General features: G+C 40.1%; 1 protein-coding gene and 1 long non-coding RNA gene across 3 annotated transcripts; both read left to right on the top strand.

Annotated features, from left to right (window-relative positions):
• Positions 1-821: 821 nt before the first annotated feature.
• On the top strand, positions 822-13,344 carry LOC132109649 (protocadherin-10-like). Of its 2 annotated transcripts, none has more exons than XM_059515908.1 (5): positions 822-3,826; positions 4,593-4,651; positions 4,829-4,935; positions 10,109-10,266; positions 12,018-13,344. In XM_059515908.1, exons 1-5 carry the CDS (start codon positions 1,280-1,282, stop codon positions 12,069-12,071), a joined length of 2,925 nt encoding a protein of 974 aa, XP_059371891.1. In that variant the 5' UTR covers positions 822-1,279; the 3' UTR covers positions 12,072-13,344. The 2 variants fall into 2 exon arrangements, with proteins under 2 accessions (XP_059371891.1, XP_059371890.1); XM_059515907.1 differs by having other exon boundaries at positions 10,109-10,462.
• A 2,953-nt stretch (positions 13,345-16,297) lies between these two features.
• On the top strand, positions 16,298-17,066 carry LOC132110129 (uncharacterized). The gene is made up of 2 exons (XR_009424593.1): positions 16,298-16,525; positions 16,835-17,066. It is a non-coding gene; the product is annotated as an uncharacterized LOC132110129 (long non-coding RNA).
• Positions 17,067-23,673: the final 6,607 nt, after the last annotated feature.

The following is a 23,673-nucleotide window of genomic DNA, read 5'->3' as shown; positions in this document are numbered from 1 at the left end:
CCATTAGAATGGACACTGGGTCTAAATGGGTTAATTACTTAATCCAACATTTTAGTTGTGATCAACTGTGCCTTATTTAATAAAGAGGCATACTATGCAACTGCTGGACATTTCTGTGGAGTTGCCATGAGGAATCCCAGGCGCGTGACTAACAGCAGCGCAACAGATTCGTTTTGGCAGCTAGGAGGCGCATGTGGCTCGCGCTTGGGAACCAAACCGGAGAAAGCTCCAAAGACAACACACATTGCACGATGAAGACGGTAGAAGAGAATTTGCCTGGTTTATGTGCAGTCAAAATATTAAATGCATCATATACCAATATAAATTATACAATAATAATTGTAAAATATTTACAAAAATACCTTGTCTAAAGGAAAATACATTTGTTGTGCATTTGTTGCGAAGTGAAATGCAAATATAGTGGGTTTTTTTTATTCTACATTTCAAATAAAATCAAATACATTTTGTTGTCACATCACCATATGCGCAATTCAACAATAAAGTGATGTGCAGGTAAAGGATACAAAATTCCCTACTTATACAAATAATAATGAATGAAATTATGTATAGCTACACATATTTCAACATATGAAATGTCACCCAACCCCCCTTGATCAAACTTGATCGTTCTTCTCTCTTACTCATTCTCATACGAACTCATCAGCCATTCAATCATTATGACCAGAAATCCCGCAGCTCTGACCAGGGGCGTGTCCATCTGCTACTAAGAGGCTTGACTGACGTAGCGCAAATCCAATTAAGTTTAGCTCTGCTAGTGCCGGGTGCTCCCATTGGTTGGCGAGGGGAGGGTGCTGCGGGAAAACCGAACAGCTAAGCGTTGACGCTTCAGTACTGTGCCAGCGGACCCCGCAGGAGCGCACCAGATATACCGGGACTTTTCAGATATCAGACACTGCAGCTCTAATACAAAATGCATATGTTGAATTAACTCTGTGGATTATGATATTGTGTTTTATCACACGCCAGCTGATATATCTTAGTGTCAGTGACAGTCTAATGCTGTAATGTTCACTTGTGCCAGAAATCCGCTGCGACTCTAAAGCTTGTTCGTGGGGGGAATCGCCTTTGGAAATCGTTCCTGTGTAAACCATCACGCAGACAGAATGGTTTTTGGCTGACAGCCACCGTTTAAGGAAAAATATCGCCTACAACCAAAGCCTTACGCACGCCTGCACGCCTGGCCTTGGAGAAGAGGGTGATGGTTTTGCTGCGTGCTCCGCGGAGATAAAATATTCCAAGTGTCCTTTCCGGAGTGGAGATGTTTGTGTTTTTGCTCCTGCTGTGTCTCGCGGATGGGGTAGTTTCGCAGATACGTTACTCTGTGCCCGAGGAAGCGGAGCATGGCACATTTGTGGGGAATATCGCAGAGGATCTGGGACTGGACCTCACGAAACTTTCATCCCGCCGCTTTCAGGTTGTGCCCAGCTCGAGGACACCGTACCTGGAAGTAAACTTGGAGAACGGGGTGCTTTTCGTGAACGAGAAAATCGACCGGGAGCGCATCTGTAAGCAGAGCGCCAGCTGTTTGCTTCATCTGGAGGTGTTCCTGGAGAACCCACTCGAGCTCTTTCGCGTGGAGATCGAGGTGGTGGACATCAACGACAACCCGCCGAGCTTTCCGGAGACAGACATCACCGTGGAAATATCCGAGAGCGCGACCCCGGGTACGCGCTTCCCGTTGGAGAGCGCCTTTGATCCCGATGTCGGTAGTAACGCATTGCGCACTTACGACATTACCAGCAACAACTTTTTCTACCTAGATGTGCAAACACAGACCGACGGAAACAAATTCTCAGAGCTGGTTTTGGAAAAGCCACTTGATCGGGAACAGCAGGCGATGCACCGTTACGTCCTCACGGCCGTGGACGGCGGCCAGCCTCCTCGGACAGGTACAGCTCTGCTTGTGGTCAGAGTGCTCGACTCCAACGACAACGTCCCCGTGTTTGATCAGCCAGTTTACTCGGTCAACCTGGCCGAGAACGCGCCCGTGGGCTCGCTCGTCATCCAGCTGAACGCGACTGACTCAGACGAGGGCCCGAACGGAGAGGTCATTTACTCATTCAGCAACCACATCTCAGGCAATGTCAAGGAACTGTTCGATATCGACGCCCGAACTGGCCGTATAGAGGTCAGAGGTGAGGTGGACTTTGAGGAGAGCAGTCTGTATCAGATTTACGTGCAAGCGAAAGACATGGGACCTAATGCCGTGCCCGCGCACTGTAAAGTTTTGGTCAAAGTGACGGACGTAAACGACAACGCACCGGAGATCATCTTCAGCACCGTCACGGAGTCGGTGAGCGAGAACGCAGCCACTGGCACCGTCATCGCGCTGCTCAGCGTCACCGATAAAGACTCCGAAGACAACGGGCAGACGCATGTGGAGATTCTCGGAGATGTTCCTTTCAAACTCAAAACCTCTTTCAGAAATTATTACACTATTGTGACTGACGGTCCTCTCAACCGAGAGACTGTAGAGGCATACACAGTCACCGTTGTTGCGAGAGATAAAGGTATTCCATCTCTGGCTACTAGCAAATCAATCAAAGTGCACGTGTCTGACGAGAACGATAACGCGCCAACGTTTACGCAGCCCGTTTATGATGTGTATGTGACTGAAAACAACGTCCCCGGTGCTTACATATACGCTGTCAGTGCAGTCGATCCTGATGTCGGACAGAATGCTTATATAACTTACTCCATAGTGGAGTGTGAAATCCAGGGTATGTCTGTGGTCACCTATGTGTCCATCAACTCGGAGAATGGGTATCTGTACGCCCTCAGATCCTTTGATTATGAGCAACTAAAAGACTTCAGCTTCATGGTTCAAGCCAGGGACTCAGGCAGCCCCGAGCTGTGGTCCAACGCCACGGTGAACGTCATTATAGTGGATCAAAACGATAACGCGCCGTCTGTGATTGCGCCTCTTGGAAAAAATGGCACTGCGCGGGAGCCTTTGCCGCGCTCTGCCGAGCCAGGCTACCTAGTTACTCGTATTGTCGCCATGGATGCAGATGATGGGGAGAACGCGCGCTTGTCCTACAGTATACAGAGAGGCAACGAGAATGGGATGTTCCGAATGGACTGGCGCACCGGGGAATTGCGCACGGCCCGGCGGGTGTCAGTCAAACGAGACCCACAACAGCTGTATGAGCTGCTGATTGAGGTAAGGGATCATGGGCAGCCACCTATGTCGTGCAGCGCGGTGGTGCAGGTGACGCTCGTGGACAGTCTTGTGGAGGGCCACAGTGGAGAACGCGGCACGGCCAAGGCCAAAGACGCGTCTCTGGACTTGACGCTCATTCTCATCATTGCTCTCGGTTCCGTTTCTTTCATCTTCCTTCTGGCTATGATTGTGCTGGCCGTGCGCTGTCAGAAGGACAAAAAGCTGAACATTTACAGCACCTGCCTGGCGAGCGACTGCTGCTGCCTGGTAGGCTGCGGGTCGTGCGGGTCAGGCGGTTGCTGCGGTCGTCAGGCCCGGGCCGCCCGGAAAAAGAAGAAGCTGAGCAAGTCAGACATAATGCTGGTCCAGAGCACCAACACAGCCAACGTGAGCGTGGCGAGCGCCGTTCAGGTGCCCGTGGAGGAGTCAGGGAGCTTCGGCTCGCTCCATCAAAGTCAGAACTACTGCTACCAGGTCTGTCTGACTCCGGAATCCGCCAAAACGGACCTCATGTTCCTGAAGGCCTGCAGCCCGTCGCGCAGCAACGACACCGAGCACAACCCGTGCGGAGCAATAGTGACCGGCTACACAGACCAGCAGCAACCGGACATCATTTCTAACGGCAGCCTGCTCTCCAGTGAGGTATGGGCACTTACTCAAATAAAATAATTACTTGCCAAATCATTTTTAAAAAATTATTTTAAATATTCCTTTTTATTTATTTATTTACTTTTTGTTTGATTTTGATTTGCACTCGGAAAGCAAATCTAGCTCTTTTATTTAGGTATACTGTATCTCTACAGTATAGTCTCCAAGAATTCGTCATTATGTGGAATAGTCATAATTTTGAAATAGTTTTTTATTTTACATTTTAATTATCTGTTTTATATTTCGAATTAAATATGCATTCAGTGTGAATAACACAAAATAATCTTCCTCTCAAGAATAGTGAGCTCTGAAAAAAACAGGTTGATAACTGGTTGCTCGCAGACCGACATAAGCAACATTAATCTGTTCTACATTATTATTATTATTTTTTTTAATTATTATTTTGTTTTATATGGCCTATTCTGTGGAATTACCCACTTTAGAGTTTAAACATAGTGAGTCACTGAAATGTTAGATTTGCATGTTTGTGAAAAGCTCCCTGGGTTATAAGTCATTAGATATGCCAGTCACGGTGTTGCAGAGCCTCACAAGAACAAAGATCCGTCTATAGTTGAATTCTGCTGAATAGCAGCAGAGCCTAATGATTTTGCCTGCCCATAAAGTTCCTGCAATGCCCCCAGTGAGCAAAACCTGAATTCTGACCTGTGTTATTTATTTGTATTTTTTTTTAAATTAATATCATTGAATTATTATCATACATTGATGTTGGGCCTGTTTCATATCGATACCTCTCTTGCAGACGAAACACCAGAGAGCAGAGCTCAGTTATTTGGTAGACCGACCAAGGCGTGTTAACAGGTAAGCACTTAACAAACTTATTTCCCCCCATAAAGTTTTCAGAAGTTTTTTTTTTTAGTTTATGAACATCTGAATTAAAGCAAACTGAGAGACATATTCAAGGCTTAGCAGTAAATCTGTGTTTATATAAGAGTCATGTGGTATACTGGTTGACTCAAACCCTCTCTCCTCCCTCAGCTCTGCATTCCAGGAGGCAGATATCGTGAGCTCTAAAGACAGCGGCCATGGAGACAGCGAGCAGGGAGACAGTGACCATGATGCCATGCATCGCGGACATTCCTCTGGTAAGTTTAAGCAAGTCAATTTCTATTTTTCTCTTGTTTTGTATTGATTAACAGAAGAGCTTCTAGTCAGGCTAAGCTTGCAGAGATGTGGATAAACTGTCGGGATAGACATGCTGGATGAAAGATGGCAGTTTTGAAATAGTTTGATGGGGTTTCATCCTCACACATCTAGAACAAAAGCTCTGATCAAAGCATGTCATGGCTTTTCAGATCTGTCAGAAGCCTAGCAGAAATATTTTAGGCTAGCGAGCCTCTGGTTGTGGATCCGGGAGCACGTTTCGGGAACTACAGCCTTAGTGGAGAATATAATCCAATTGTTTATGAATGCTTCCTCATAATAGGGATTTACTTCAGTGGCACTATCGCCCTTTCACCCACGTCTCCAAAGACATGATGGAATTTAGATCAGTCCAGGCGGTCTGTCATCAACTCTGTGGGAATGAGACCGAATAGGTTCAGCGACAAACAAGCTAGCGATTAATTGACTGCATGCAACCCTCTCCCCAAACTCCCCTTCCACCCTAATCCCTCTGCACACATTCCACTGATGGAGGACACTACTTGTCCACACCCTCATAAGACCACATGTGGCGCTTTGGAAATGAGATTTGGCTGTATGCTGCGATGGACACGATGTTTTGTTGCTAAATGACACTTCGCTTGAAGTGCATTGCGAAGTTGACTGTGTAATGTAATTATGACATAGTTGGACACAAATGAATACAACTAAAAAGTTGCATCTTATTATCATTAATTTCTCTTTGCTTGAGCATATGTCCTCTGCTGTTATTCCAGAGCACCATATGCTGTGGCTGGACTGCTTCAGCTCTCATTTAGCCTATTTTTGCTCAGTTAAACATTAGATTAAAATCAAGATTTTTTCCCATATAAGGTCAGCTAGCCCATCTGCCTTTGTTGTCACAGGCCATCAAAGAACACTTGCCTTAAAGATACAGCCCTATAATGTAATGATAATAATAACAATAATAATATAATGTTGTGCTTTTTTCCCCCATTTGCGAGCATGTTGTCCCCACTAAAATTAATTGTTTTGCTGCATGCTATCTTCTTTAATTAAGATAACTGAAAGCGTCACTTGGAGAACGTTCAGAAGTGTGCATTGTTCATTCTAATGAGAATTCGCTAGAAACTGCCTTCCTCCTTTCAAATTTGTTTCAGACATTTTGTTTCTTAACCAGCTGCTGTTTTATGGGCTTTTTGAAACAGGAAATTTTAGACACCCAAATGCTTACAGTGTCTAGTCATCTCTGCTAGATTGAAAACAGCCCAACTTAAGCATCGCTTAATTTGTCTCTAATGCATAAAGATTCATCTGTAATACATAGTGGAGAATTTCAGAGCTTCTCTGATGAAATGACACACCTGAATCATTTCATTCCAGTTTCATTTCTTTTATCCCGAGGATCTGCCACGTTGCAACAGAATCCCTCATTTGGGTTGCGGGTCATGTTCAGAATTCAGAAACAGCTCACTGATCAGTAATTTATTTTCAGCCTGATGCATACCAATTAGCAAATGAAGGTTATTATCAGATCTAAAGCTTTGCACGGCTTCTGCTCAGAAAGCAGCAGAGCAGATATAGAAAGAAAAGGGAGTGTTTCAGTGGATCATTTCATTTACAGTCCATTGCTATAGCTTCTTTAATATATCATTGTTTTTATCTCGCTCTCTTTCTCTCACTTTGTCATGCACAGTGTAGAGCATCATGAAAAATTGATGGAGAGTTTCAAACTTGAGCATAATGACATATTTTGAGTGTTTTTCATTTTTTGGTGAAATTGCTTGTGTTCCTCTGGCCTTTTTGTTGCATAGAAACCCTTTTTTAGTCATTGTATTGCGATGCGTCTCTGGGTGATGTGGTCAATGCCTTTTTCATCTGATGCTTACATGCATCTCAAATGTGGATTCACTGAGCACTTATGATCAGATTTTGAGATTAGGGTCTCTGTTTTGTGACAACATAACCACTCATTATGTCAGCATGTAACTGCCAAGGTTTTATTGCAATTTAATAAAAAAATAAAATAATAAAAATAATAATAATAAAACAAAATTGTGCATTTCTCACAAACATACACTACCATTATTTGTTTTTTTTAAATAAATAAAAATAAAATAAAAGAATAGTTGTATTAAGCCAAACTGATCCAAAGTGACAAGAAATACTTTTACATTTTTACAAAACAATAAATAAATGAAAATAATTATTTAGTATTTATTTAGTATTATTTAGTATTAAGTATTTCAAATAAATGCTCTTCTTTTTAACCTTTTTTGTTTATCAAAGATTTCTGATGAATAGAAATAGAACTAAACACATTAAAATATAAAATGTTTGTTTTAGGTTGTAAATAATAATATTACTGTATTTTTATCAAATAAATTAAGCCTTGATAAGCATAATAGATTTAATTCAAAAACATAAAAAATCTAACCGCAGACTTTTTAATTGTATGTAGTGTTATAAATTACTTTCAAATATCGTTTTCATTTTAAGCTTATATATAATGTTTGAAATATAAAATGTTTTGAGCTGAATTCTAGAATAATTTAGCATAGTAGCCTACCTGCTTTAACTGGCAAATATTAAAACCCCTGTTCTTACAATAAGTCAATAAATATCAAAACATTAGGGACCCCATTTAAATTTGTATTCAGCATCGGCTTACCTGAAACTGAAATTAGTACAAGGTGTAAAAATAGCACATATTTTTTTCAACCAGAGAATCACATTTTCATCAGGTTTGACTCTTTCTTGCAATATTGAATCGCAAGTCAACAATATAATTACTTTTCCAGTTTTTCCACAAAAAAAAAAAGGTACACTGGGTGAGTACAGAGAGCAATTAATTCCAGAAAATGTCAAGAAATATCAAGATGTCTCTGTGCGATTACACAATGAGGAAGTGTCTTATCTCACACTCTCTAAATATCAAACTCTCTCTCTTGCTCGCTCTCTCACCTTCTTTGTATGTCAGAAATATACACAAAGAACCTTTGTTCACCGGCTCTTATAAAAATGAGACCTTTGAATATGGTCATAGATAGCCTTCAGATTTATTTTATGTCTGAACTACTTGTCGATGTTATACTTGGGTCTGTAATTAGGAGAGTCTTACCAAGCCCAGGCCTAAGTAGGTTGTTTGCATGTAGCTCAGAAGGATTCTAATCCTCTTTTAAAGCAGAAACCCAAAGTCTGTGTATGCTGACCTGTCTTCTGTCTGAAGGGCTAGTCTGAGGATTAGCAAAGAACACACCCCACCCCCCTACACACAGCACTGACTCCGCTCCATACCTTCAACATCTCTGCTTAGCGCTGCTTTGAAAATGGCACTTCATTAATCCTCCAGCTGTAATTACTGACTGTTTTAGACATGGGGTTTTTAGACACGGGAGCAGAAAGGGATTTAAAAATGCTCACCTCTCTCTTCTTCTCAGATGCGCATAGTCAAAATGGCACGGCTTGCACCTGCTGCGGAGACGACAGGCCTAAAAGGCATCGTGCAACTGTCACGCACAAACTAACAGGATATTGTCCCTAACGCTGGTTTTAGCTGTAACGCTCTTGTAGCGCTAGCTTCTCCGCTTTGTGATTTGTGACTTCATTGGATATTAGCAGTGGGCTGCTTGAATTGCATGCCGCTAATTATAATGCATTTTCAAAGAGGCTTGTGCTAAACCTGATGTGGTAAGCCCAATCATTAGTGCTGAAGCTTGGCTCCTAAGGTCTGGAAAACTGAAAAATTGTTAATTAGATTAGATACTTTATTGTCACTGTACAAAAATAAATCAAGACTCAATATATGAAAAATACATAAATACTTTTTTATCTATTTATCCGCACTCACATTCTAGATATCAAACATCCTCTGCATTCTTACTATACACTACTTGTCAACGTATACAGTTAATAATAGTTAAAATTGCATATTACAAACAAACCCCATAATAAACATAAATAAAGTGTTCATGTTATTTCACATAAATTGTTCTTGTGTCTCAAGGATGTATTGCAGTTGTAGGTTGTTTTCAGTTCAGAGTTCAGTATAGTGTTAGCTTTCGAAAACAACAACAACAAATGCAACAAAAAACATTAATGAATTTTGTGGTGTTATGTAGTATCTTTTTGTGGTTTCCTTATTTTTGTAGGTTCTTTATATGAGGTGAGAAAGACAAAAGAGTAAAGTGTGTTTTTTTTTTGCAGGCTTAAGCTAAACCTATGAGAAAGAGTAGACCTTAAGGGGCGGAGCTAGGTTCTTAAAGCCTGTTTCAAATAATGCATGGGAAATGACATATTTATTTATAGTAATTTAAACTGTTTAGACATATAAATATTTTATATGTATATTTTCCCCCAAATATGTTTCTTTTATATTACTTTGAAGCTCATTAAAACGTGTTTTATTTATTTATTTATTTATTTATTTTATTGTGTCCCTTATTCTTTTTGTTCCTTTAATTGAGACTGTGAGAAAGAAACAAAAGAGTAAAGGGGGTTTTGACCTTTATAATATATCCCTTCATCCGGTAGCTAGGCAGAAGAGGCGGAAAGAGAACAGAGGATCGGGTTTATCTGCAAGCTTGGTGTCTGAGAGAGTTTACCTTTGATGCCAAATAGAAAGAGAGAGGGAAAGAGAGACCTCAAGAAGAGATTACAGCATTGACTCCATCCACTCACTGTGTATGTTCTCCGCACATGCTTTGATCAGGGTAATTTGTAATTTAAAAGCCACAAAAAAAAAAAAAAAAAAGAGCACAACGCAATCTTTTCATGATTAGCACGTCAAGTGCCAAATATATTTCATGCATAGAGCTTCTAATGTTTTCAAAGTGAATGCCATGTATTACATTTCATTTGGATTTACATATTTATAAAGCTTGATTAAGTCTAAAAAAGATGCTGGATAGCTCATTGAATTGGTTGAATTAATGTGGAATGTGGCGGTTCGGTCTTTTATCTACGAGAGGAGATGTTGAGAGCGAGTTATATCGTACATGCACTGCATACACATGGTTTATTGTATTTATGTTTGTTTGGCTTGTTTTAATGCACTTACATGCTTAAAGTGCAACTGGGAGCAGATTCTCGCTGTCATCCTCCCACATGGACAATTTAACACAAGCTAACCCATCTCTCTGTTCTTTCTCATAGGAGCAGACCTCTTCTCCAACTGCACAGAGGAGTGCAAAGCCCTCGGCCACTCAGATCGCTGCTGGATGCCAAGTTTCGTGCCCACCGAGGCACGGCAGGGTGCAGATTACCGCAGCAACCTGCACGTGCCAGGCATGGACTCTGTGCCTGACTCTGAGGTATTTGAGGGCGAGACGTTGGCGGGCGATCAGTCATTCTCAACCTTTGGCAAAGAGACGCCACACCACCCCAACCAGATGCACCAACACCAACATCAACACCATCAACACCACCTCAATGCTTCCACGCTAGAGAGGAAAGAGTTCGATGCACTTCTGTGTAACTCTCGCATGCCTTACAAAGCCACCTGTCTGTGTGAGTATCTCAAAAGAGAGAGCTCTTTCCTCTCTCTTGATCTGACCCAAAAAACTTTCCAAATTCAAGGCCTCTAGCGTGAAGTGCTGCTGAATTCTCCTCTAAAAATTCGAAGCCCTCACACTTCTGCTTTGCAACCCATCAACATCTGTCCATCCTTCATTTGCTTTACATCTACTGTTTCCTGGTGTACACTCTTAAAAATAAATGCTCTTACAGAAGCAAAACATATAAGAGAGAACTTAAAAGTACCCTTTTACTTCCTCAAGTATTTTTATCCTCTAGTTCTTTAGAAAACCATCTATTGGTGCTTTAAAGCCCCCTGGAGGCCTTCACATTTTAAATGGAGGAATCAATATGCTGGTCTTAAGAACTTCTAATGTAGCATCAAGAACTATTTTCATCTTCAATGAACCAAATACAAAAGAACCTTCCAAGTGAACAAAATAGTTTTTATTGAAGAATTGAAGGACCTTTATTTTTAAGAGTGTATGATTAGCTTTTTCTTCATACATTTACTCACATCCAAACAATGTTATCAGGGTTGTAAAAAAGATAAATAAATAAATAAATAATTCAGAATTTAACAAGTGACCCACTTTTAATACATGAGTATGGTTTTAAATCTAATTTTCTGTACACACAATTTTTGGTAATTGGAATTGGCATTTAAATTGTCAATCTATCTATAAATATATATATATATATATATATATATATATATATATATATATATATATATATATATATATATATATGTTTTGTTTCATTAGTATTAATATCATGATGATGCTCCTTACATTAAAATTCAAATCAGTAATTTAAAAACCATTCTCAGTTGAATTCAGACTTTCCACAACCCTGATAATTTAATTACTTCAAACATTGCACATGCTTTGAAACATGAAATTGGTCTATGCATTCATTCAGTTGTTTATAAATGCAGGGAATTACAAAAGCCCTTGTGTGTAGTTGTGGGATCTTAATGCTATACAATGTTAGATCAAACATTAAAACATTCTCAGATATCTGACCATAGGCAAAAACCCACCAGAGAATGACAGAGATTGAAGCCTAAAATGAACCAGTAAAACACACAAAGATAAAAGAAAGGCTGAAACTCCCTATTGTTTTGTACACAGGCAGTAGACGTATTGAGGCAATGTTTGACTAGTCATACCAAACATCAGCTCAAAAGCTTGAAACAGACGCTCTCAAAAGGCCAAAGTTTATAAGGTTTAGACTGCCTACTACTGTTTGTTGTGTTAGAGGGGATGAAGGTGGTAGTGGGATTGATTGAAATATTATCGACTGCTCTTGTTCGGTTGAAACCTTCAGACGTCTGTCTCAGAAAGAGCGCTCCAAGGCTGTGTGGGTGGTGCGTTTAACTTTAATAGTAATAGTTTATGATTTAAGGCCTATAGTTCCACATCAAAGCTCCGCTTCTGAATGGACCATCCAAGGGTCTTTTAATGGCTTAGCACAACAGTTTATGTAGTTTGCCGCCTAAAGATATACACCTTTAATAAGCTTCCTTTCTTTTTCCCTTTTTTAGCGCGGAAAAGGATTTGCTAGCTCTTTCCGAGTGGACATACCAGAGACGGCGTGATTTTGCACAATCAGTAAAACTGATGGAAAAGCAAAGCGCATCAAAGTATTGAGACTCTATTTCCAGAGACGTCAGATGATTGTGTGTTCCCGAAGGCTTCCAGAGCCTCTAGGACCTGAACAAACTTGATGAAAGAGTCAGACTCGCAGAGCTAGATGCAACGCTGAGTGGCTGGACATAACGCGCTTCTCAGCAGGACTGAGACGGAGGACAAAACTAAACCGTTAAAATACATGGAGGATAGGAAGACAAGGAGAGAAACAAGAGGACAGCTATTCCTCTTGGCTTCTGTGTGTGCCTGTTTACAGCACTACTGTATATCGTTAAAAAACAAGACAAAAAAAGACAATGAGAACTATGACGAAAACCACCAACAAAAACTACAAAAATGGAGATATATTCACTGAGCCCTTTAGTTGTTTATGTACACACACACAAACCACTGAAAAGCCAATTGTACAGGAAATTCATTTGTGCATTACAAATGCAATATTGTTCTTTTAGACATGACTGTTTTTATATTCTGTGTGCGGCTGTGTGTGTGTGTGATAAGGTGTTTTGCCGAAATCTATTCCAACTCTTTGTCAAAAGAAAAAAAAAAAAAAAGAAAAAAAAAGCAACAGATTCCACGGAGGTCAGATTCCACAGAGTTTTTTTTTTTTTTTTTTCTGTCAGGGTTAAGTGTTTAACGTTGTGAGCAGAACAGCTGTGGCCTAAATCTTACTCTCTCAGACAATATAGGTTATATCACGTGTGAGAAGTCTTAACTGTACTCTTTTAAACTTCAAAATAAATATAAATCTATATCTATACTTCTATCTATATATACTTTTTCTGAAAGTGCGGTCTTCATTTGCGCCAATTTTATTTAATTTTTTTCAATGTAGTGTTTAAGGCTCCTCAAGGGAGCCATTAGCATCGCTAATCCACTTTACAGGGTTCTTATCACGACAAAAAGCCTTATCTCCAAACTTTTCATCCATTTCTTTTTACTTTTACTTTTGGATATTGAGATTCATGTCTATAAATAAAAAGGGTCGTAATATTCTAGATTTGAATAAATGGCAGTTGTGTATTACTGTAGCCAAACAGATCCATTTGGAAATTTGAAGTCAAATACGAAAGGTGCACATAGTGCAAATCACACATGCACACACACACACACACACACACACACACACACACACAGATATTGATATTTACACACTTAAGCATATAAACACAGACACCTTAATACCAGGAGGTGACAAATAAATTGAAAAATGTATACTTATGTCTTAGACTCCTGTGTTTTATTTTAAGACAACTTTAGCGGAACTAATATGAACAGACATTTTAACAATTAAGCCACATACCTTAATCTAATTCTACACAAAACATTATTTTCTAATGAAATATGCAATGGAAAACCAAGATAGAGCAGTCTGGTTTCGTTTTGTAGCTAAGGACAACTGGAAGTCTATTTTTGCACACATGGATGCAAACACTCAAATGAGCATTTAGTGCAACTGATTTGTTCAAAGAAGTGTTATTCAAGTTTTATTAACAATGACAGTTCAAAAACAAAAATGGAGGGAAACATGGACAAAGACATTTTGTTCACTTATCTGCAAAGAGAACAAAATGTAATATATATATATATATATATATATATATATATATATATATATATATATATATATATATATATATATATATTTCAGCAAAGTTCGATTTAAAGCCAGTCGCACAGAACTAAACTTAATGCAGCACGAAACAAAGGACAAAAGCAATGTGATCATATCTCATTTTCTTTAAAATTGACTCCATTATGTTTGACCTCCACTCACATTAATCTCTTTCACAAACCACAGGCTTTAATATCTGAACGGGAAAGCTGACAGAGGGAACCAAATACAGAAATCACTGGGTTATAATAAGAATAATTAAAGAAATCTAATAAATGTCTTCCCCAAACAAGTCATACATTTCCTGGAGACGTGCTTTGGAGCAACTTTTAAAGTCACTCAAAGATGTTCGGTTAACTTTTTCAAGCTCTACTGAATACAAATAGCTTCTTCTAACAGGATCTTATTTGTTGCAAACGTAAAATGTAAGAAGGTGGGCCTCAAATGATGATGTGAAGGTGGGTGTTGGGTGATGCTTTAAGCAGAGGCCACCGCTGACAGATAGATTGAAGTTGAACAGAATATCTGTCCTCATAAATATGCTAACAGCCCCAGCCCCTGTCAGATTCTTTCCTCTCACCTCCCTCACACCTTTCCTCCCTTCATCTCACCCCTCTTTTGCTTCCTCCTGCACACACCTCATCTCTTCTGACAGGTCAGCGCTCCATTTGTTCTTTCTGACTGATGACATCTATGAGGGCAACTTTTGTTCTTCTCCGAAGAGAGAGAAAAATAAGAGCATCTTCAGTGCTGGTTTGTCAAGGTGTTCCGCGTCTGTTCTCACTTCAAAATGCTTCTCTGTAGGGAATGTTTTGAAGATCTCTGCTGTGTGTGTGTGTGTGTGTGTGTGGTACTGCCAGATGTCTGATGTCTGAGGCGACAGTGAGATGTGGTGGAAGCTCATCGGACCCCTGGCAGTTCTCTGAGGGGCCTCTGGGGCCCCTGCTTAAGCGTCTGAAGCGTCAAGGCGCCGAAAAAGAGATAAGCGGAGCAGGACAGGAATGTGAGAGCAGGGAGGCCACAAATCCCAGGTGTGCTTTCTGTTACGCAGGAGCGGGAGGAGAGTCGGACAGCAGATAAGATGACCAAAGAACGACAGAGTCGGGAGTGCGATGGGAGGGGGGGGACCAAGCGAGAAAGGGGAAGAAAATGAGGGGTAGAGAGCCCCCATGAGCTGAGCTCTGTGTACACAGCTTTTCTGACATTTAGACCTTTCAACAGCTGTAGCCTCGCTATCAGACCTGTTAGTGACACGGCCCCGCTGAGACTTCGTGACAAAAAGGCTCTGAAAAGGCTTTTGAATGACAAATGTGCCATCTTAGGCTGTGAATTTGAACACATTTTCTCTAACTATGGACAATGGCTTACAGATTTTAATATCAGTGAAATTGTGACTCGATTAAACATAAGGTCCTAACTTCTGAGTGAGTTTCTTTTTTTTTACTTTCATTGAGCATCTGAGTGAAGAGGTGTTAGTCCACTTGACAGTAATTCTATTTAGTTCAGTGAATGAACGTTAATCTATATAATGTCTATAGTGCCTTTGGCCTATTTCTTTACTGTACTGTCTGCACACTTTACATACAAATCAAAGCATGTGTGTAAATCTTAGGCCAGTCATTTAGGCCCAGGCGATGTATAGCCCCTTTCACACTGCGATTCCTGAAAATACATGGGTAATGTGTCCCGGCAATTGTTCCCGGGTCACTAGATTTTGCCCCTTTCACACTGCCAGTGATTACCCGGAATATGTGCATGTGTTCACACACAACCCGTAAAGGTCCCGTAAAGACACGTGACATCAGGGTGTGTTGTGTAATGTACGAATCGAAAACGCTAGGCACACTTTCACGTAAGGTGGCGAAGGATCTCAGCGTCAGCGCAGACAGTGAGTAACTAACTGATCTCTGCTTCATTTCAGTTTGCATATATTTTTTTCATCGCGAACGTTGATCTGATCTAAAAAGACCGACAGTGTCCAGTCTATTCTCCTATATTTTACACCTCAGGAATTGAAGACAAAAAAATTACCTGAAGTCAACATTGGCATCCTATCTTTCAGAAACTCATATGCTCACATAGAGAAGTTTGTTTTTTTTGGTGTAACCTTCCTAAATGTTTTTTGAAGTTGGTGGAAAGAGCTCTTTTTTTCTCACTGAGAGCTCAGATTGTGTATTTCTTTTTTTTTATCCTTTTTTTATATACGGGGTGATGACACTGTTTCACAACTGCAGAGAGAATTTGTGAAAGGAGTATTTATGATGACACCTCTCTTTCCTTCTCTCTCTCTCAGACATTCCAGGCAGCCATACATTTCATCTTGTAACCTTTATAATAGTACAAATATGTTGTCCGCAGATTAAACAAACCAATCATGTCCTGCCTATTCAGATAGCTGTTGTATCCCACAGTGACAAACATGAACTATAAATGTTTATGAGTTCTCAAAAAAGTTCATTAAGCATTTCATTTCTATGTTCAAACATACAAACAAGAGTCTTATCTTGTTATTAGTAGCAGATAGATGAATATACAATTAAAATCATGTAATTTGTTTTATTTGCTTGACCTGGGTTTAACTGGTAAAATAAGGAAGTCGTGTCTATAAGCTGTATATGTGTGTTTGAGTGGACTGTAGGTGCCACCTGGGTACTAATGAGTGAGTAATTAGGCTCTGGCACATGCACAAACAGCCACACCTCGCTCCTTAGGACCCCAGCCACCATATGCTGCACCAGTTGGGAGCTAAACTTGCCAAGACCAAAAAGAAAGAGAAGAAAGAGAAAAGTAAGTGAAATAAAAACCTCAGCTGCTTCATAGCAGTACTCTTTCTACACATTCTGGCCTATGCCATAAAATTGCATGACCTTCTCAGATAGAAGCATTTAAAAATCACAGATAAGCAGAGTAAATACCGCAGGAGAGTGATGAAAGTAAACTCTGTAATTTACTAAGTGCCAGCTCTATTCATGCCAACGTAGCCTGATCTCAAACACATTCAGAACGCTAACAAAAGAAGGGGTGTGTCCTTAAAAAAAGGAAAGCTGGGCTGGGGCTAGCAGTCAAGGATTAAAGTGGTTGGATTTCTTTTTACAGGTGGTGAAAACTGACCCCAGCATAGCGAAGACATGGTGGAAATGTTTGATCTAAAGACTTTAGAGAAATCTTGGAGAGAAAGCCCTCTTTCAACCACTTTCAGGAGCGTGTAAAATCAGCATATGCCAGCCAAATGTTGGTGGGTCTATTTGTTTGTCAGCTTCTGAAATGTTGTCCCTCCCCACTGTGAAACGCGGTAACAAAGTCCCATCTAAAAGATACCATTTACATACCCTCAGCTCTTGACAAGTGCAAGTCATTTCTGGGTCACATTCGGGCCATTTGTGGGACAGAGAGAACACGCGCATACACAAATTTGCTTAACCATCTGCTCCTGGTGCCTGTCGTGGTGTAACATTACCTCAAGCAAACTTTCCTGGAAGGACAGCAATGGAGTCTACAATAATTTGGTCCATTTGATTTTACTAGTGGTGTTTACTTGAGTTACTGTATAAATACCTTAAAAAAAAACGCTTTTAATTTGACTTGAGTAAAAGTAAAATGTACCTGTTTAATGTACTTGCATAATTACATAATCTACAGATTAACAGACAATGGTTTATGCATTGACTTAATAAATTATGGCTTGTAATTTCATACGAACCTATATTGCACAAAATATCTATTTTGGGAATAAAGTCCTAGAGACAGATTTGGGATATTGCTATAAGTTTGAGCTCATGCTGACATTATTATAAATTATTATAAATCATCAGCTAGTTTTCAGCATTCCCAGCAGGCACAGTATGTCAATATAAAGGCAGGTTGATGTTGGACATGACGTCGGAAGTTGCATTTATGTTGAGAATAATGTTCTCAGCTCTAAGCCAAAAGCTCTAAAATACTGCCTTCGGAGGCAGCATTCCAAGGCGGGAGGGCATCAAGGTATGTCAAAATCCAAATTCTGCTTTACAGTACGTCCTGTGTCCGGAGGTACCTTCATCTGATCGAATTTTGAAGGTAGCAAAATGCTGCCTTTGCTGCCTTTGATATTCCACAATCGTGTTCAATTGATGGTTGAGCAAAAAAAAATTATAATAAAGTTTGAAAGTTTTTGAAATTGTGAAAGTTGCGTTTGGTGGTCAGTATGTGTGTAAATGAATATTTCTGACTAACTTTTTGCACTTTTGGTGTTACATCAAGGGAGAAATCAGTATTATAATAATTAAATATTCATTTAGTTTTCACCAAAACTCGTGCCTCAGAAGCCTGTCCGAAATCAATTTCGGGAGGTGCCTTCATGGGAAATTGCTGCCTGCAAAGTCATTGCCTGTTAAAGCAGCGAGGCAGCAAGTCAGCTGCCTTTTCGATGCAGTCTGAAAATGGAGTTGACATCAGTATTTAACATGAATGTAACATTGACTTTACATTGGATTTTGATAATACAACCTAAAAGCAACAAATATCAAAGTCACCTGACGTCTGTATTTGACAAAAAATTTACATTGACATTAGACGTTGAGTAGACATTGAAATTTGGTCACCTGACTTCGCAACTAAGATTATGATGTTGGGTCTCTGCCGGGTTCAAACAGTTCATACAATGAGCTAAACCTCCTGCACTTTTTCCAGTAGATTTAGTTCTCAAACAGCAACCGCTCCATACAGCACACTCAAGGATCAAATTACTTCTTGTTCGTGGCCCATTTTTGATTCTGAACAATCAGTAATTTCAGAAAGTGGAGACTCTTTGAACGGATCAATGAATCAGTGAACCGCTGATTCAAAAACAGCTCCAATTGGATCGCTACGATTCACTATTAAAAAAACAAAAAAAAAAAAAAACAGTTCAGTGCTGTTTGAGAACTGATTCAATGGGTTCATCGTTCATCAAAAGGAATAAGCTCAAAAGAATGATTCGTTATCAATTGTCAATCTCTTTAGCCTGAAATAGTGAACTGTTATTTTTTTATAACATGTTATAACAAGTAAAACATCAGACACTGTGCTTTTAAATGTAGTTAAGTAAAAGAAAAGAAAAGAAAAGAAAAGAAAAGAAAAGAAAAGAGAAAACATAAATGGAGCAAATCAGCATGTGAACCCCAATGACCACAAGCTCATGGGTCAGGCAGTACTGACATAATGATTTGATGCCTTGGGACCTTCCATGTCCCATATATATATATATATATATATATATATATATATATATATATATATATATATATATCAGGCAGTACTGATTTCTGTGTTAGCAGGTTAATCAATTTTATCGGCCATGGAAGGTCCCAAGCTGTCTTTGCCCCGGTCATTAGCCATACTGATTTGTGCAGCACGTTAAAAGTTGTTAAATATAGTCTCTATTGACATCTCTGCACATCCCTTTCACAGCATAATCTCAAACGGAGCTTCCATTCATCTTCAGCCTGGTACTTGTCCTCCAACTAAAAGGGGAGCAATATTTCTGCCAGCGTCTAGCAGGGTGAAACTGTGTCAAGTTTTTTATTCGGCTGCATCTGATAAGGAGAGTCCAAGTATAGGGCTGTATAAATCACACAATTAGAACGTTTCTGTCATTCATAACGTGAGAGAACGTTGTGTTCTCTTTAATTATGTTTAATAATGATCTATGGCCTGTAGGACAGTGACTCATAATTTAATCACACAGAAACTAAAAATTATGTATTTATTACAGAGGACGATATATATATATATATATATATATATATATATATATATATATACACATACACACACAAAGAGGCTATTTAAAGAACCTGTACTGGTTATTTCACAGCATACTGTATTTGTTACAGAATGGTGTGTGCTAACGAAGGACAAAAGTGCTAGAGGAGGATTGTGATCAAAATAAGGAGTTTACTGGATGACGAAGAAGATTAAGTTACATTTACATTCAGGATAGGTTACAATAGACATTCACAATACATTCAACAACGATTAACAATCACAGACGAGGAGGAACTGAACAGAACGGGTATTTATACACACAGAAGGTAATGAGGGAACTGGAGACAGGTGGGGAATAATCAATTAACTAAAACAAGAAAAGGAAGGTGACCAAATAAGGAAACAGAAAGTTCATAAAAGTGACAGTACTATCCTTAGATTCTGTAAAACAAATATAAAACAAATCTTGAAACGGCAACAATATAAAAGGTCATGTACAGACCTATTGTTTTTGCCAACTGATATTGTAATAAAACCATAATCAGAATCAGAATGAGCTTTATTGCCAGGTATGTTTACACATACGAGGAATTTGTTTTCGTGACAGAAGCTCCGCAGTACAACAGAATGACAGCGACAGAACATAAAACACATAATAAAAGACATAATATAACAACACATAATATAACATAATATAATATAAACACACATGTACAACTTTTAAAGTTCACAAACTTATGTAAATAAACTAAAAACATATTGTAACTTTTCAGACTATTTCAAGAGGTTCTTGAACTAGATGCTTAAAACCAATATACAAAACAATATAATAATAATAATAATAATAATAATAATAATAATAATAATAATAATAATAATAAATATATATATCTGCTCATCATGCCTGCATTTATTTGATCAAACATACAGAAAAAAATCTAATATTGTGATATTATTACAATTTAAAATAATTGTTTTTAAATGTATTATACTTTAAATTTTCATTTATTTCTGTGATGCAAAGCTGAATTTTTAGGATCATTATCACATGATCCTTTAGAAATCATTCTAATATGATGATTCATTATCAAAGTTGGAAACAGTTCTGCTGCTTAATATTTTTTCAGAACATGTGATACTTTTTTAGGATACTTTGATGAATAAAAAGTAAAAAAAAAAAAGAAAAGAAGAAGAAGCTATGTTTTTAAAATATAAATATTTTGTAATAACAATATACACTACTGGTCAGTAATTTTGGGTCAGTATTTTTTTTTTTTTTCTGTTTTTTTAAATAAAATCAATACTTTTATTCAGCAAGGATGTGTTAAATTGATAAAAAGTGATAGTAAAGAAAATATTTTATTAGAATATGTATCATAATTCATCAAATATATAAGACAGCAAAACTGTTTCCAACACTCATAATAAATCAGAATATTAGAATGGTTTCTAAATGATCATGTGATAGACTGGATGTTACATGTGACACTGAAGGCTGGAGTAATGATGCTGAAAATTCAGCTTTGCATCACAGGAATAAATTATTTTTTTTTAAGTATATTCAAATAGAAAACTATTATTTTAAGTTGTAATAATATTTCACAATATTACAGATTTTTCTGTATTTTTGATCAAATAAATGCAGGTTTGATGAGCAGAAGAAACTTCTTTCAAAAACATTAAAAATAATAATGTTTCCAAACTTTTGGTCTGTACTGTATATATATATATATATATATATATATATATATATATATATATATATATATATATATATATATATAGTATAGACCAAAAGTTTGGACACACCTTCTCATTCAAAGAGTTCCCTTTCAAGGGAACTTCGAACTGCGTCCTCTGAGGGGACACTATGGGGAACACCTCGTCGTGACCGGTGTCTGAAGCATACTTTGAAAAACGCCAACGTGTTGGCCGGCGACAGCCTCTGACGTCACTACCAGCGCGACTATAAGTACGCGCCCGTAGGACCCGTCACCATCTTCAACGTCTTCATTAACTGTTTTGTTTGAAGCGTGCATCTGAGAAACGACCAAAACGGTAAGAGCGATCTATTTTTGTTGTCAAGGCATCCACTAGCAGGCGTTTAAACAGTGTGTACATCCGTGTCAGTGTTATACGGCACACACACTCTTTTGCGTCTCTTGTTTGGGCGGAGAGCACGCGCGTGATGTCCTCGAGGGGGCAATCTGCGTGCACTGCGAGCGTTTTTCGGTGAAAAAGCTCCTCTCTCGTTTGCCTCTCTTTTCGAGGAAAGAGGGACAGCCATCTGGATCCCGCGGCTCAGGACCCACCGTTGCCGAGGCACGGAGGAGGATGAGCTCGGGGGGATTACAGGTGGATCTCGCTGAGGAGTGTAGAGAGGGACTTTTTTCCTTTCACACTCTCCGGCGGCAAACGAGAGTGAACTTCGGGAGGAAGATGCGTTGTCATTAACCCTTTCTTGTACTGAAGTTCGTGCTCTGCTGGGTTTTTTCCCAGGAAGAGCAGGAGATGTCTGAGAGTGGAGAAGAAGCTGAGGCTGAGCCTTTCTCAATCCTCCTGCCCTGCGTATGGGGAGCTGTTAGCTGCAGAAGTCGAAAGGGAATGGAAGAGGCCCTTTTTCTCTCACATCCATCGGTTTCAGCATACAAGTTATGCTGATATCGGGGGCATGCACGAAAGCGGCTATGAGAGGATGCCCCCTGTAGGGAGATGCTGGCTAGCTATCTCTCTGTGGGGGAAACGTCCTCTCTCAATTCCCCCTTTTTTAGATCCCGCTTAAATGGCAAAACATACGCAGCAGCAGGTCAGGCGGTGGCTTCGTTGCACACGATGGCAGTGCTTCAGGCTTACCAGGCTGGCCTGCTGAAGGTCCTGGATACCGTCGAAAGAAAGGAGTCCAGGTCCGAGCCCGAACAACACAGGGGTCCTGGCCCATCTCGATCTGAGGATCTTGGATGGGCGCAGAAGGCTAGTGTTGCGGCTCGCGCTCCTCCTCCGCCGACGGGCAGGGGCAAGAGGAACCGCGGGTCACGGTGTGGTAAGCAGGGCTGAGGGACGTGATTCAGACGAGGCTGCGTCCTCGCCCGGGTCAGAGTGGTAGGAAGACCTAGTAGCTCCGGATGTTTTAACCTCTGTTTTAACCTCTGTTTTTTGTCCTCCCCTGCCTAATTCCCCTGTAGCCACCAGCTTTCCACCTGATCGAGGTTAGGTGGACAGTCTCTCACATAACAGTCTCCTACCTGGACCGATGAAGTTTTTGGTTGGGTCTATGTTCATAGCAACCACCTTATTGACGGTCCGGACCAGAAGGGGGCGCCCCGTAAGCAGGACTCCAGTACAGGAGGGTGGGTGAGTACGTAATCCTTGCTCTACCTGTTTATGGACGTTATGTTGCTGGTGGTTATATGTCTACTAACAATCTCTGTGAGTTTCCTTTACAGTAGCTAGGTGGCCAAAGAATTGGCACAGCACTGCAGGGAATTCCATAGATGTCCGGCCAGGTCACCCTGAGGGGCCGCTTGGCGCATCCGGGGAGGTGGTGGTTACGGCAAGAAGCTCTGTATTTACTGCCTCAGGTGATGCTCCCCTTGCCTAGAAAAGAGGGTTGGAGCTCACTGCTCCCGTGCGATCCAGTGCCTCTGCGATGCTTGGGAACCTCTCTGTACAAACGCTTGCCTGTGTACTTTCTCAAAACCACATAGTGGTCAGTGTGCACGTTAACGCTTTGCGCACTGTCTGAAATCCACGTAAAGTGGTAAGTGTGCACGCAAGACTCTGCGCACTTTCTAAAATCCTGTACGGTAGGGGTTACGCGCTTCGCTTCATTCCCTTTCTTATGATGATTAGCCCTGGGTTCCATGGGCTTCATTCAACCAGTGTGTATTTGTTATACACCTCAAGCATCGCTTCCCTCAACATGAGGGGCTGGGTGGACTCCCACATATTGTGGTTATCAGGTGGTAGGCTTCATCAGGCCTCCCTGATGGTGAGCTCCCACATACTGTGGTTGCCAGGTAGTAGGCCTCACCAGGCCTCCCTGGAGATTTAGCTCCCACATACTATGCGTTTCCACGGGGTAGCATATTGTGGTTTTTTCAGATAGTAGGCTTCATCAGGTCTCTCTGAAGACGAGCTCCCACATACTGTGGTTGCCAGGTAGTAGGCCTCACCAGGCCTCCCTGGAGATTTAGCTCCCACATACTGTGCGT

This window comes from Carassius carassius, chromosome 29, assembly GCF_963082965.1.
Source record: "Carassius carassius chromosome 29, fCarCar2.1, whole genome shotgun sequence".
Taxonomy (NCBI): domain Eukaryota; kingdom Metazoa; phylum Chordata; class Actinopteri; order Cypriniformes; family Cyprinidae; genus Carassius; species Carassius carassius.
The sequence above is the reverse complement of the archived record's forward strand: the minus strand, read 5'-3'. Positions and strand labels throughout refer to the sequence as shown.

What these genes read in the sequence shown, in the direction of transcription:
- LOC132109649 (XM_059515907.1), top strand. Translation starts at nt 1,280, where the DNA reads ATGTTTGTGTTTTTGCTCCTGCTGTGTCTCGCGGATGGGGTAGTTTCG. An exon ending in GCATCGCGGACATTCCTCTG is followed by an intron (nt 4,936 to 10,108) that starts GTAAGTTTAAGC and finishes TCTTTCTCATAG; the next exon opens with GAGCAGACCTCTTCTCCAAC. An exon ending in TTACAAAGCCACCTGTCTGT is followed by an intron (nt 10,463 to 12,017) that starts GTGAGTATCTCA and finishes TCCCTTTTTTAG; the next exon opens with CGCGGAAAAGGATTTGCTAG.